Raw genomic sequence first — 12718 nt, forward strand, 5'->3', positions numbered from 1 at the left:
GAGCTGGTAGAGGAGAGCTGGTAGAGGAGAGCTGGTAGAAGACAGCTGGTAGAAGACAGCTGGTAGAGGAGAGCTGGTAGAGGAGAGCTGGTAGAGGAGAGCTGGTAGAAGACAGCTGGTAGAAGACAGCTGGTAGAGGAGAGCTGGTAGAGGAGAGATGGTAGAGGGGAGCTGGTAGAGGAGAGCTGGTAGAGGACAGCTGGTAGAGGAGAGCTGGTAGAGGAGAGCTGGTAGAAGACAGCTGGTAGAGGAGAGCTGGTAGAGGAGAGCTGGTAGAAGACAGCTGGTAGAGGAGAGCTGGTAGAGGAGAGCTGGTAGAGGAGAGCTGGTAGAGGAGAGCTGGTAGAGGAGAGCTGGTAGAAGACAGCTGGTAGAGGAGAGCTGGTAGAGGAGAGCTGGTAGAAGACAGCTGGTAGAGGAGAGCTGGTAGAGGAGAGCTGGTAGAGGAGAGCTGGTAGAAGACAGCTGGTAGAGGAGAGCTGGTAGAGGAGAGCTGGTAGAGGAGAGCTGGTAGAAGACAGCTGGTAGAGGAGAGCTGGTAGAGGAGAGCTGGTAGAGGACAGCTGGTAGAGGACAGCTGGTAGAGGAGAGCTGGTAGAGGAGAGCTGGTAGAGGAGAGCTGGTAGAGTAGAGCTGGTAGAAGACAGCTGGTAGAGGAGAGCTGGTAGAAGACAGCTGGTAGAGGAGATCTGGTAGAAGACAGCTGGTAGAGGAGAGCTGGTAGAGGAGAGCTGGTAGAGGAGAGCTGGTAGAAGACAGCTGGTAGAGGAGAGCTGGTAGAAGACAGCTGGTAGAGGAGAGCTGGTAGAGGAGAGCTGGTAGAGGAGAGCTGGTAGAGGAGAGCTGGTAGAAGACAGCTGGTAGAGGAGAGCTGGTAGAGGAGAGCTGGTAGAAGACAGCTGGTAGAGGAGAGCTGTTAGAAGACAGCTGGTAGAGGCCAGCTGGTAGAGGAGAGCTGGTAGAAGACAGCTGGTAGAGGACAGCTGGTAGAGGAAAGCTGGTAGAGGAGAGCTGGTAGAAGACAGCTGGTAGAGGAGAGCTGGTAGAAGACAGCTGGTAGAAGACAGCTGGTAGAGGAGAGCTGGTAGAGGAGAGCTGGTAGAGGAGACGTGGTAGAGGAGAGCTGGTAGAGGAGAGCTGGTAGAGGAGAGCTGGTAGAAGACAGCTGGTAGAAGACAGCTGGTACAGAAGAGCTGGTAGAAGACAGCTGGTAGGTGGAGAGCTTGTTAGCTATACCTTGAAGTGTTGCATTGTGATTGAAGTCGCCATTCTGATAAGTGTTAATCACTCATGTCACTAGACAGTCAAATCATGAATTTAGGAAAAACGTTTGGCTTGAATGCACTGTTTAAATGTACATTCTACACGGGAACACTCTCTCTCATCTCCTCTCTTCTCTCTCTCCCTCTCTCTCTCCCTCTCTTTCTCCTCTCTTCTCTCTCACCTCTTCTCTCTCCTCTCTCTCCTCTCTCCTCTCTTCTCTCTCTCCCTCTCTTTCTCCTCTCTTCTCTCTCGCTTTCTCCTCTCCTCTCTCTCCTCTCTCTCTCTCTCTCCTCTCCTCTCTTCTCTCTCTCTCTTCTCTTTCTCTCTCTCCCCCCCCCCCCCCACAGCTGGTTCTGACAATAGGGCTACTGGTTGGTTAGATGTGAATTTCTAGAGCGCTTATATCTATATTTTGTAATGTTGGATGTTCATTTCGGGAGGCTGCCGTCACAGAAAAAGAGAATGAACCACGTTTCTTCTTTTTTAATTAACTTAAACGAATCCCGACCCGCCGTAGGATATCAGCAGTTAACAACGGTTGGCTGCTATTTAAGTGATCATTTTCGTTCCAAGTCCTGCGACCCCCCCCCCCCCCCATAAATCAACAGTACTATAAAATGGGATACGAACGTCACCAATCTGAGGTTATAAAGAGGGGTGCTTCCCCCTGGTGGAGGGGGTTAGAACATCACCAATCTGAGGTTATAAAGAGGGGTGCTTCCCCCTGGTGGATGTGGTTAGAACATCAGCTTGTGTAATGTAGTAAACACCTGTAGTCAATGGAAAGAAAGTAGCGTAGTAACACTGAGTGGACGAAACATTAGGAACTCTTTCCATGACAGACTGATCAGGTAGAATCCAGGTGAAAGCTATGATCCCTTATTGATGTCACTTGTTAAATCCACTTCAGTCAGTGTAGATGAAGGGGGAGGAGACGGGTTAAAGAAGGATTTTTAAGCCTTGAGACAATTGAGACATGGATTGTGTATGTGTGCCATTCAGAGGGTGAATGGGCAAGACAAAATATTTAAGTGCCTTTGAACGGGGTATTGTAGTAGGTACCAGGCGCACCAGTTTGTGTCAAGAACTGCAACGCTGCTGGGTTTTTCACGCTCAACAGTTTCCTGTGTGTATGCAGAATGGTCCACCACCCAAAGGACATCCAGCCAACTGGACACAACTGTGGGAAGCATTAGAGTCAACATGGACCAGCATCCCCTGTGGAACGCTTTCGATACCTTGTAGAGTCCACGACCCGACGAATCGAAGCTGTTCTGAGGGCAAATGGGGGGTGCAACTCAAATATTAGGAAGGTGTTCCTAACGTTTTGTCCGCTCAGTGTATTTCTCACTAGTTTAATCATTTAGAGATACAAAAATGCTCTTTATGCACAATTGAACTGGGCTCTAGAAAGATCTCCCAATGTGACTGTGTGTAGAAGCCCATTCAAATGGCATCCTATTCCCTATGTAGTGCACTACTTTTGATCAGAGCTCTATGGATCCTGGTCAAACGTAGTGCACTACAGAGGGAATAGGGTACCATTTGGGAGGGGGGGGGCTATTTCTGCTCTGTGAGAGGACACTGAGAAGTTACATAGAAGTGTGTGTGTGGGACGGAGTGGAGGGGGGGAGCCAGTACACTGTGGGACTGGAAATAGACTGAACGCGTTGGCTGATTGAGGATTCAAGGACTCTCCGTGTAATCATAGAGGGGGGAGGGGAGGGAGAGGAGGGGGGGAGGGGGGGGCAGAGAGGGAGAGGGAGGAGGCAGAGGGAGGGAGGAGGGGTGCAGAGAGGGAGAGAGGGGAGGCAGCTTGACTGTCACTCCTCTGTTAGAACTCTTCTATAGCAGCTTGACTGTCACTCCTCTATGTTAGAACTCTTCTATAGCGGCTTGACTGTCACTCCTCTGTTAGAACTCTTCTATAGCAGCGTGACTGTCACTCCTCTGTTAGAACTCTTCTATAGCAGCGTGACTGTCACCCCTCTCTGTTGTTTATAATACATTGCCTATATCTACACACCCCAGAGTTAGTACTTGGTGGAAACACCTTTTCCATTACAGCTGTATGACATCTGGACCAACTTTACACAGTTCTTAGGCCAACATTCAGTATATCCATAGTTTTTGTAAAAAAAAAAATTTGCTGAAGCTCATTACATTTGTTTGGGAATCTTTGATGGACAAGCAATATTCAAAACCTTGTCTCTGATTTTCAAACAAATTGAAGTCCGGTAGAGACTGGGGAGTTTGTCAGGATGAAAAAAAATTTAAAATTTAAAATTTGAAAGGATCAAAGCCCAGGTAAAAAGTTGGAGGAAAACCTCAGTCTTCTGAAAACCCTTGGATTTGGGGGTTTATTATTCTGCAGGACACAAATGTTAATACCAAAGACACACCAGAAAGACTTTTCCAAGAGATGTTCCTGAGTGGTCCAGTCTCAGTCCTGCCTTAAATATGTTTTGAAATTCAGAGACAAAATGTGATTATTGCATCAATGATTCCCAAACAAATTTAATCAAATCAAAATCAAATCAATTCAAAATGTATTTATAAAGCCCTTCTTCTTACATCAGCTGATATCTCAAAGTGCTGTAACAGAAACCCAGCCTAAAACCCCAAACAGCAACAATGCAGGTGTAGAAGCTTGAGCATTTTATTTATTTATTTTTCTACAAAAAAAAACAATGGTTATTTGGTTATATGTCGTCCTAAGAGTTGTGGAAAGGTTGGTCGAATCTTATTCACAATGATTCCCAGCTGTAATGGCTGACAAAGTGTTTCCACCAGTATTCACTCTGGGGGGTGAAGACAGACGCGGACAAGACATCTCAGGTTGTGTATGTAACCGATGTGAAATGGCTAGTTAGTTAGGGGACGGAACCTACACTGTTACATGTAGATCTGTAGGAAAAACGTCATATGTCTTCCCCTTTTAGATAACATTTAAAGGCAGAACAATGTGAAGAATATGCAAGGATGATGTGGACTGTGTGTGTTTTAAACATGCTTTGTTGACTGTGTGTGTGTGTGTGTGTGTGTGTGTGTGTGTGTGTGTGTGTGTTTAAACATGCTTTGTTGACTGTGTGTGTGTGTGTGTGTGTGTGTGTGTGTGTGTGTGTGTGTGTGTGTGTGTGTGTGTGTGTAAACATGCTTTGTTGACTGTGTGTGTGTGTGTGTGTGTGTGTGTGTGTGTGTGTGTGTGTGTGTGTGTAAACATGCTTTGTTGACTGTGTGTGTGTGTGTGTGTGTGTGTGTGTGTGTGGTGTGTGTGTGTGTGTGTGTGTGTGTGTGTGTGTGTGTGTGTGTGTGTGTGTAAACATGCTTTGTTGACTGTGTGTGTGTGTGTGTGTGTGTGTGTGTGTGTGTGTGTGTGTGTGTGTGTGTGTGTGTGTAAACATGCTTTGTTGACTGTGTGTGTATGTGTGTGTTTAAACATGCTTTGCAATCGGAAAGTATTCAGACCCCTTGACATTTTAAACATTTTGTTATGTTACAGCCTTATTCTAAAATTTATATATTTTTTAATCCCCTCATGAATCTACACACAATACCCCATAATGACAAAGCAAAAAAAGTAATTATTTTAATTCTAGCACATTTAAAAAAAATATAAAACAGATATCACATTTATATCAGTATTCAGAGCCTTTACTCAGCACCTTGTTGAATCACCTTTGGCAGCGATTACAGCCTCGAGTCTTCTTGGGTATGACACTACAAGCTTGGCACACCTGTATTTGGGGAGTTTCTCCCATTCTTCTCTGCAGATCCTCTCAAGCTCTGTCAGGTTGGATGGGGAGCGTCGCTGCACAGCTATTTTCATGTCTCTTCAGAGATGTTAGATCGGGTTCAAGTCCGGGCTCTGGCTGGGCCACTCAAGGACATTCAGAGACTTGTCCCGAAGCCACTCCTGTATTGTCTTGGCTGTGTGCTTAGGGTCGTTGTCCTGTTGGAAGGTGAACCTTTGCCCCAGTCTGAGGTCCTGAGCAGGTTTTCATCAAGGATCTCTCTGTACTTTTCTCTGTTCATCTTCCCCTCGATCCTGACTGGTCTCCCAGTCCCTGCCGCTGAAAAACATGGTGCCAGGTTTCCTCCAGATGTGACGATTGGCATTTAGGCCAAAGAGTTCAATCTTGGTTTCATCAGACCAGAGAACATTGTTTCTCATGGTCAGAGTCCTTTAGGTGCTTTTTGGAAAACTCCAAGTGGGCTGTCATGTGCTTTTTATTGAGGATTGGTTACCGTTTGACCACTCTACCATAAAGGTCTGATTGGTGGAGTGCCGCAAAGATGGTTGTCCTTCTGGAAGATTCTCCAATCTCCACAGAGGAACTCTGGAGCTCTATCAGAGTGACCATTGGTTTCTTGGTCACCTCCCTGACCAAGGCCCTTCTCCCCCAATTGCTCAGTTTGACCGGGCGGCCAGCTCTAGGAAGAGTCTTGGTGGTTCCATACTTCTTCCATTTAAAAATGATGAAGGCCACTGTGTTCTTGTGGACCTTCAATGCTGCAGACATTTTTTGGTACCCTTCCCCAGATCTGTACCTCGACACAATCCTGTCTCGGAGCTCTAAGGACAATTCCTTCGACCTCATGGCTTGGTTTTTGCTCTGACATGCACTGTCAACTGTGGGACCTTATATAGACAGGTGTGCCTTTCCAAATCATGTCCAATCAATTGAATTTACCACAGGTGGACTCCAATCAAGTTGTAGAAACATCTCAAGGATGATCAATGGAAACAGGATGCACCTGAGCTCAATTTTCGAATCTCATAGCAAAGGGTCTGAATACTTATGTAAATAAGGTATTTCTGTTTTGTTTTTTTGTTTTTTTTAAACCTGTTTTCACTTTGTTATTATGGGGTATTGTGTGTAGATTGAGGAGGATTTTTATTTATTTAATACATTTTTGAATAAGGCTGTAATGTAACAAAATGTGGGGAAAAAGGGAAGGGGTCTGAATACTTTCAGAAGACACTGTCACGTCCTGACCAGTAAAGGGGTCATTTGTAATTGTAGTATGGTCCAGGGCGTGGCAGGAGGTGTTTGTTTTGTGTGGTTTTTTTTTGTTTTTTTTCTAGGGGATTTTGGTTCTAGTTTTCTATTTCTATGTTTATTTTTCCGTGTTTGGCCGAGTATGGTTTCCAATCAGAGGCAGGTGTTTTTTCGTTGTCTCTGATTGGAAACCATACTTAGGCAGCCTGTTTTTTTCCTTTGGGTTTGTGGGTAGTTGTTTTCTGTATAGTCTGTATAGCCTTGAAGAACTGTTGATTGTGGGTTTATTGTTTTCGTTTAAGCGTTCACTTTATTTAAATAATTAAAAGAAGATGAGCACTATACCCGCTGCGTTTTGGTCCCCTTTCATCGACGCATGTGACAGACACTATATACCTGTGTGTGTGTGTGTGTGTGTGTGTGTGTGTGTGTGTGTGTGTGTGTGTGTGTGTGTGTGTGTGTGTGTGTGTGTGTGTGTGTGTGTGTGTGTGTGTGCGTGTGTGTGTGTGTTCCAGGCCCAGCTGTGGCACCAAGGTAACGAGCACTTCGGCAGGTCATGGGCTCCAGGTGACGTGGTGGGCTGTATGGTTGATCTGAACGAACACACCATGATGTTTACCCACAATGGAGAGGTGCTCCTGGACCACTCAGGGTCTGAATTGGCCTTCAAGGACTTTGAGGTTTGGGAAGGTCAGTGTCTGAACTGCTACTCAACATGACTATCTTACGTTACCCTATGGTCCATGTCTGTCCTACTGTCTACCCCACCCTATGGGCCATGTCTGTCCTACTGTCTACCCCACCCTATGGTCCATGTCTGTCCTACTGTCTACCCCACCCTATGGTCCATGTCTGTCCTACTGTCTACCCCACCCTATGGTCCATGTCTGTCCTACTGTCTACCCCACCCTATGGTCCATGTCTGTCCTGCTGTCTACCCCACCCTATGGTCCATATCTGTCCTACTGTCTACCCCACCCTATGGTCCATGTCTGTCCTACTGTCTACCCCACCCTATGGTCCATGTCTGTCCTACTGTCTACCCCACCCTATGGTCCATGTCTGTCCTACTGTCTACCCCACCCTATGGTCCATGTCTGTCCTACTGTCTACCCCACCCTATGGTCCATGTCTGTCCTACTGTCTACCCCACCCTAGGTGTTAGAGTTTGTCCTATTGTCAATCCCTGTCTGTCTGTTAGCTTACTCTCAACACCAACACCAACACCATCCTATTTGTCAGAAGAGATGTTCTGGCTGGAGCTAGAGAGGAGCTTTCCTGTCCCTTTGCTGAAGAAGTTTAACCGAGGTGGACTTAAACCAAACGGTTGTCAGTTGACCAACGTATAGTCACTAGAGAATAAACTGGATGAGCTCCGTTCTAGACCATCCTATCAACGGACCTAAAATAAAAACGGTAATATTATTTCTTCTCTGAGTCGTGGCTGAACAAGGATATGGATAATATACTGTACATCTCGTTGCCTTTTTCTACGCATCGTCAAGACCGGTCGGCAGCCTCGGGGTAAGGTGGGGGGGACAGGGTGCTTTTTCTACTGGTACCCTGTGTATATAGCCATGTTATTACCTGGTACCCTGTGTATATAGCCATGTTATTACCTGGTACCCTGTGTATATAGCCATGTTATTACCTGGTACCCTGTGTATATAGCCATGTTATTACCTGGTACTCCCTGTAGAGAGCCATGTTATTACCTGGTACCCTGTGTATATAGCCATGTTATTACCTGGTACCCTGTGTATATAGCCATGTTATTACCTGGTACCCTGTGTATATAGCCATGTTATTACCCAGCAGGCTGAGTGTCCAGAACACATTGATGTCAGTGTTTCCTACTGGTTAGGATAAGATAAGAACACATTGATGTCAGTGTTTCCTACTGGTTAGGATAAGAACACATTGATGTCAGTGTTTCCTACTGGTTAGGATAAGAACACATTGATGTCAGTGTTTCCTACTGGTTAGGATAAGAACACATTGATGTCAGTGTTTCCTACTGGTTAGGATAAGAACACATTGATGTCAGTGTTTCCTACTGGTTAGGATAAGATAAGAACACATTGATGTCAGTGTTTCCTACTGGTTAGGATAAGAACACATTGATGTCAGTGTTTCCTACTGGTTAGGATAAGAATACATTGATGTCAGTGTTTCCTGCTGGTTAGGTTAAGAACACATTGATGTCAGTGTTTCCTACTGGTTAGTATAAGAACACATTGATGTCAGTGTTTCCTACTGGTTAGGATAAGAACACATTGATGTCAGTGTTTCCTACTGGTTAGGATAAGAACACATTGATGTCAGTGTTTCCTACTGGTTAGGATAAGAACACATTGATGTCAGTGTTTCCTACTGGTTAGGATAAGAACACATTGATGTCAGTGTTTCCTACTGGTTAGGATAAGATAAGAACACATTGATGTCAGTGTTTCCTATTGGTTAGGATAAGAACACATTGATGTCAGTGTTTCCTACTGGTTAGGATAAGATAAGAACACATTGATGTCAGTGTTTCCTACTGGTTAGGATAAGATAAGAACACATTGATGTCAGTGTTTCCTATTGGTTAGTATAAGAACACATTGATGTCAGTGTTTCCTACTGGTTAGGATAAGAACACATTGATGTCAGTGTTTCCTACTGGTTAGGATAAGAACACATTGATGTCAGTGTTGGTCACTGTAGCAGAAAGTACATGTAGACCAGAGGAGGCTGGTGAGGGGAGGAAGGCTCATAATAATGACCGGAACGGAGCGAATGGAACGGCATCAACCACCTGGAAACCATGTGTTTAATGTATTTGATACTATTCTGGCTCCTGCCCTATGGGCCGTTTTAACTCCTGCCCTATGGGCCGTCCTGGCTCCTGCCCTATGGGCCGTTCTGGCTCCTGCCCTATGGGCCGTCCTGGCTCCTGCCCTATGGGCCGTCCTGGCTCCTGCCCTATGGGCCGTCCTGGCTCCTGCCCTATGGGCCGTCCTGGCTCCTACCCTATGGGCCGTTCTGGCTCCTACCCTATGGGCCGTTCTGGCTCCTACCCTATGGGCCGTTCTGGCTCCTGCCCTATGGGCCGTTCTGGCTCCTGCCCTATGGGCCGTCCTGGCTCCTGCCCTATGGGCCGTTCTGGTTCCTGTCCTATGGGCCGTTCTGGCTCCTACCCTATGGGCCGTTCTGGCTCCTGCCCTATGGGCCGTCCGGCTCCTGCCCTATGGGCCGTTCTGGCTCCTGCCCTATGGGCCGTCCTGGCTCGGACAAGGCTTACGTTCTTCTAACGGGTTAACATAACAATGTCCTCTCTGTCCTCTCCGTAGGTTTCATCCCGGTCTGCAGCCTGGGCGTATGCCAGGTTGGGAGGATGAACTTCGGTAAAGACGTAAGCACGCTGAAGTACTTCACCATCTGCGGCCTGCAGGAAGGCTACGAGCCCTTCGCCGTCAACATGAACAGAGACCTCACCATGTGGCTCAGCAAGAGACTGTCTCAGTTCATCCCTGTGCCTCCGCAGCATGAACACATTGAGGTGAGAGTCAAGTCGCCGTCAGTTGCCTTTAAAACGTTCCGTTGAACAAGACTGTCCTTGAACCTTGACCCTGATCACCCCTTGGTGTTATTGTGTATAGATAAGAGCGTCTGCTAAATGACTAAATGTAAAATGTAAAAAAATGTGTATAGAGTTTGATAAGTAAAACCTCTATTTCAAATCAAATAAAATTAAATGTATTTATAAAGCTCTTCTTCTTACATCAGCTGATATCTCAAAGTGCTGTACAGAAACCCAGCCTAAAACCCCCAAACAGCAAGCAATGCAGGTGTAGAAGCACCTGTGTAGCAATGCAGCAATGCAGGTGTAGAAGCACCTGTGTAGCAATGCAGCAATGCAGGTGTAGAAGCACCTGTGTAGCAATGCAGCAATGCAGGTGTAGAAGCACCTGTGTAGCAATGCAGTAATGCAGGTGTAGAAGCCTTCTTATGTGTGTCGTTGACCACCCTGAACAAGGCAGTTAACCCCACTGTTCCCCGGTAGGCCGTCATTGAAAAGAAGAATTTGTTCTTAACCGACTTGCCTAGTTAAAATAAAGGTAAAATAAAAAATAGTTGTTTTTTACAACCTATGTTGGTAACCTACACTGAGGATACCAAACATTAGGAACATTTTCCTAATATTGAGTTGATCCCCTTTTGCCCCTCAGAACAGCCTCAATTCGTCAGAACATGGACACTACAAGGGGTCGAAAGCGTTCCACAGGGATGCTGGCCCATGTTGACTCCAATGCTTTCCCACAGTTAGATGTCCTTTGGGTGGTGGACCGTTCTCGATACACACGGAAAAACTGTTGAGCGTGAAAAACCCAGCAGCGTTGCAGTTCTTGACACAAACCCGGTGCGATGTTAGTAACCTATAATAACATTTACTTTACATTACATTTAAGTCATTTAGCAGACGCTCTTATCCAGAGCGACTTACAAATTGGTGCATTCACCTATAATATCCAGTAGAACAACCACTTTACAATAGTGCATCTAAATCTTTTAAGGGGGGGGGGGTTAGAAGGATTACTTTATCCTAACAACAATAATAATAATAGTCCCAAGGATTTGTCTAGCGCTTTACTCATACCCATAGACCTATGTTGACCTGGTATCGTTTGGCTATTCAACCAGATGACTCCCCCATAATGCCCTGTTCCCTTGTCATCTGGTCTTTCTAAAAGGTGACGAGGATGGACGGCACCGTGGAGACTTTCCCGTGTCTCAAGGTCACCCAGAGGTCGTTCGGCTCCCAGAACAGTAACCCGGACATCACCTTCTATCGCCTCAGCATGCCTATAGAGTGTAACGAGGCGCTGGCCAAGTCGCCTGGCGGGACGCTACAGTCTGGCGGGGGTTTCTCCTTCTCCTCTAAGAAAGACCTGGACGACTTTGAGACCGTGTCCGACTTCGAGGTGCTGATGATGATGATGAAGTCATTAGAGTCACTCTCTTTTTTTATAATTTTTTTTTGTCTCCGTCTCCTTCTGTCTCTTCTCCTTCTGTCTCCGTCTCCTTCCGTCTCCTTCTATCTCCGTCTCCTTCTGTCTCCGTCTCCTTTTGTCTCCGTCTCCTTTTGTCTCCGTCTCCTTCTGTCTCTTCTCCTTCTGTCTCCGTCTCCTTCCGTCTCCTTCTGTCTCCGTCTCCTTCCGTCTCCTTCTGTCTCCGTCTCCTTCTGTCTCCGTCTCCTTTTGTCTCCGTCTCCTTTTGTCTCCGTCTCCTTCTGTCTCCTTCTGTCTCCTTCTGTCTCCGTCTCCTTCTGTCTCCTTCTGTCTCCTCCTTTTGTCTCCGTCTCCTTCTGTCTCCTTCTGTCTCCTTCTGTCTCCGTCTCCTTCTGTCTCCTTCTGTCTCCTCCTTTTGTCTCCGTCTCCTTCTGTCTCCTTCTCCCCCGTTTGCTCCATATTTTCTCCTTCACAACCTCCAACCTCCTTCCCCCCCCCTCTCTCTCTTAGGAGGAAAACGTTATTAATATCTAATATTCTAGAAATGTACCTTTTTGTAGTTGTAATGTTTGTATGTTCCAGTTTGTTTTCCCTTCTCCTCAGGTGTTGACGAAGTCTGCCCACTGCACCCTGGGCTCCGGCCTGGACAAGGAGAAGGACCAATTCAACAACCACAAAGACTACAACCAGGAGAAACCCTCCAAGTTAAAGCAGAGGTTTGTAGATTATAGTTAGGACCAGGGGGGTTTTCTCTCCCCTGACAACACAGACCAGGGAAAACTCTGGGTCCTAGTTATAGTCTATCACCTCCCTGCCCCGTGTCCTTGGTCTCTCCGTAATACAGCTATGTAAACCATGCTGTACCAAACCTGTACAAGAGGAGTCTGCATTAGAGTCGAATGCAGGGACTCAATACCACTGCTATAGTTCAATAACATGTCTCAGCTATATTAACACCATATATATATATATATATATATATATATATATATATACAGTGTTGAATTAAGCTCATATAGTCTGCATTAGGCTCCATCTCTTGCTGTCGGCAGGTTTGGGGTCAATTCCATTTCAATTCCAGTAAATTCAGGAAGCACAATTTATTTCCCATTTCATTTATCTTCCAATGCTTTTCAATTAGGATTTTTAAACATTTGGTTTATTTTCTGAATGGACTGGAATTTAAATGGAATTGACCCCAACCCTGGCTGTGTTCTGCTGTCTCTCTCTCTCTCTCTCTCTCTCTCTCTCTCTCTCTCTCTCTCTCTCTCTCTCTCTCTCTCTCTCTCTCTCTCTCTCTCTCTCTCTCTCTCTCTCTCTCTCTCACTCACTCACTCACTCACTCACTCACTCACTCACTCACTCACTCACTCACTCACTCACTCTCTGTCTCTCTCTCTCTCTCTCTCTCTCTCTCTCTCTCTCTCTCTCTCTCGCTGTCTCTCTGTCTCTCTGTCTCTG

At 46.1% G+C, this 12718-nt stretch overlaps 1 protein-coding gene across 1 annotated transcript in view; it reads left to right on the plus strand.

The window, feature by feature from the left end:
• The window catches only part of LOC115190095 (ryanodine receptor 2), a 222833-nt gene that overhangs the window by 86506 nt on the left and 123609 nt on the right, over positions 1–12718 (plus strand). The window contains exons 20-23 of the mRNA XM_029748570.1: positions 6782–6956; positions 9599–9807; positions 11000–11230; positions 11861–11987. Of these exons, the coding sequence (XP_029604430.1) occupies positions 6782–6956; positions 9599–9807; positions 11000–11230; positions 11861–11987 (742 nt within the window). The remainder of the gene's footprint in view (positions 1–6781; positions 6957–9598; positions 9808–10999; positions 11231–11860; positions 11988–12718) is intronic.

The sequence above is a fragment of the Salmo trutta genome, unplaced genomic scaffold (genome assembly GCF_901001165.1).
Source record: "Salmo trutta unplaced genomic scaffold, fSalTru1.1, whole genome shotgun sequence".
Classification (NCBI taxonomy): Eukaryota; Metazoa; Chordata; class Actinopteri; order Salmoniformes; family Salmonidae; genus Salmo; species Salmo trutta.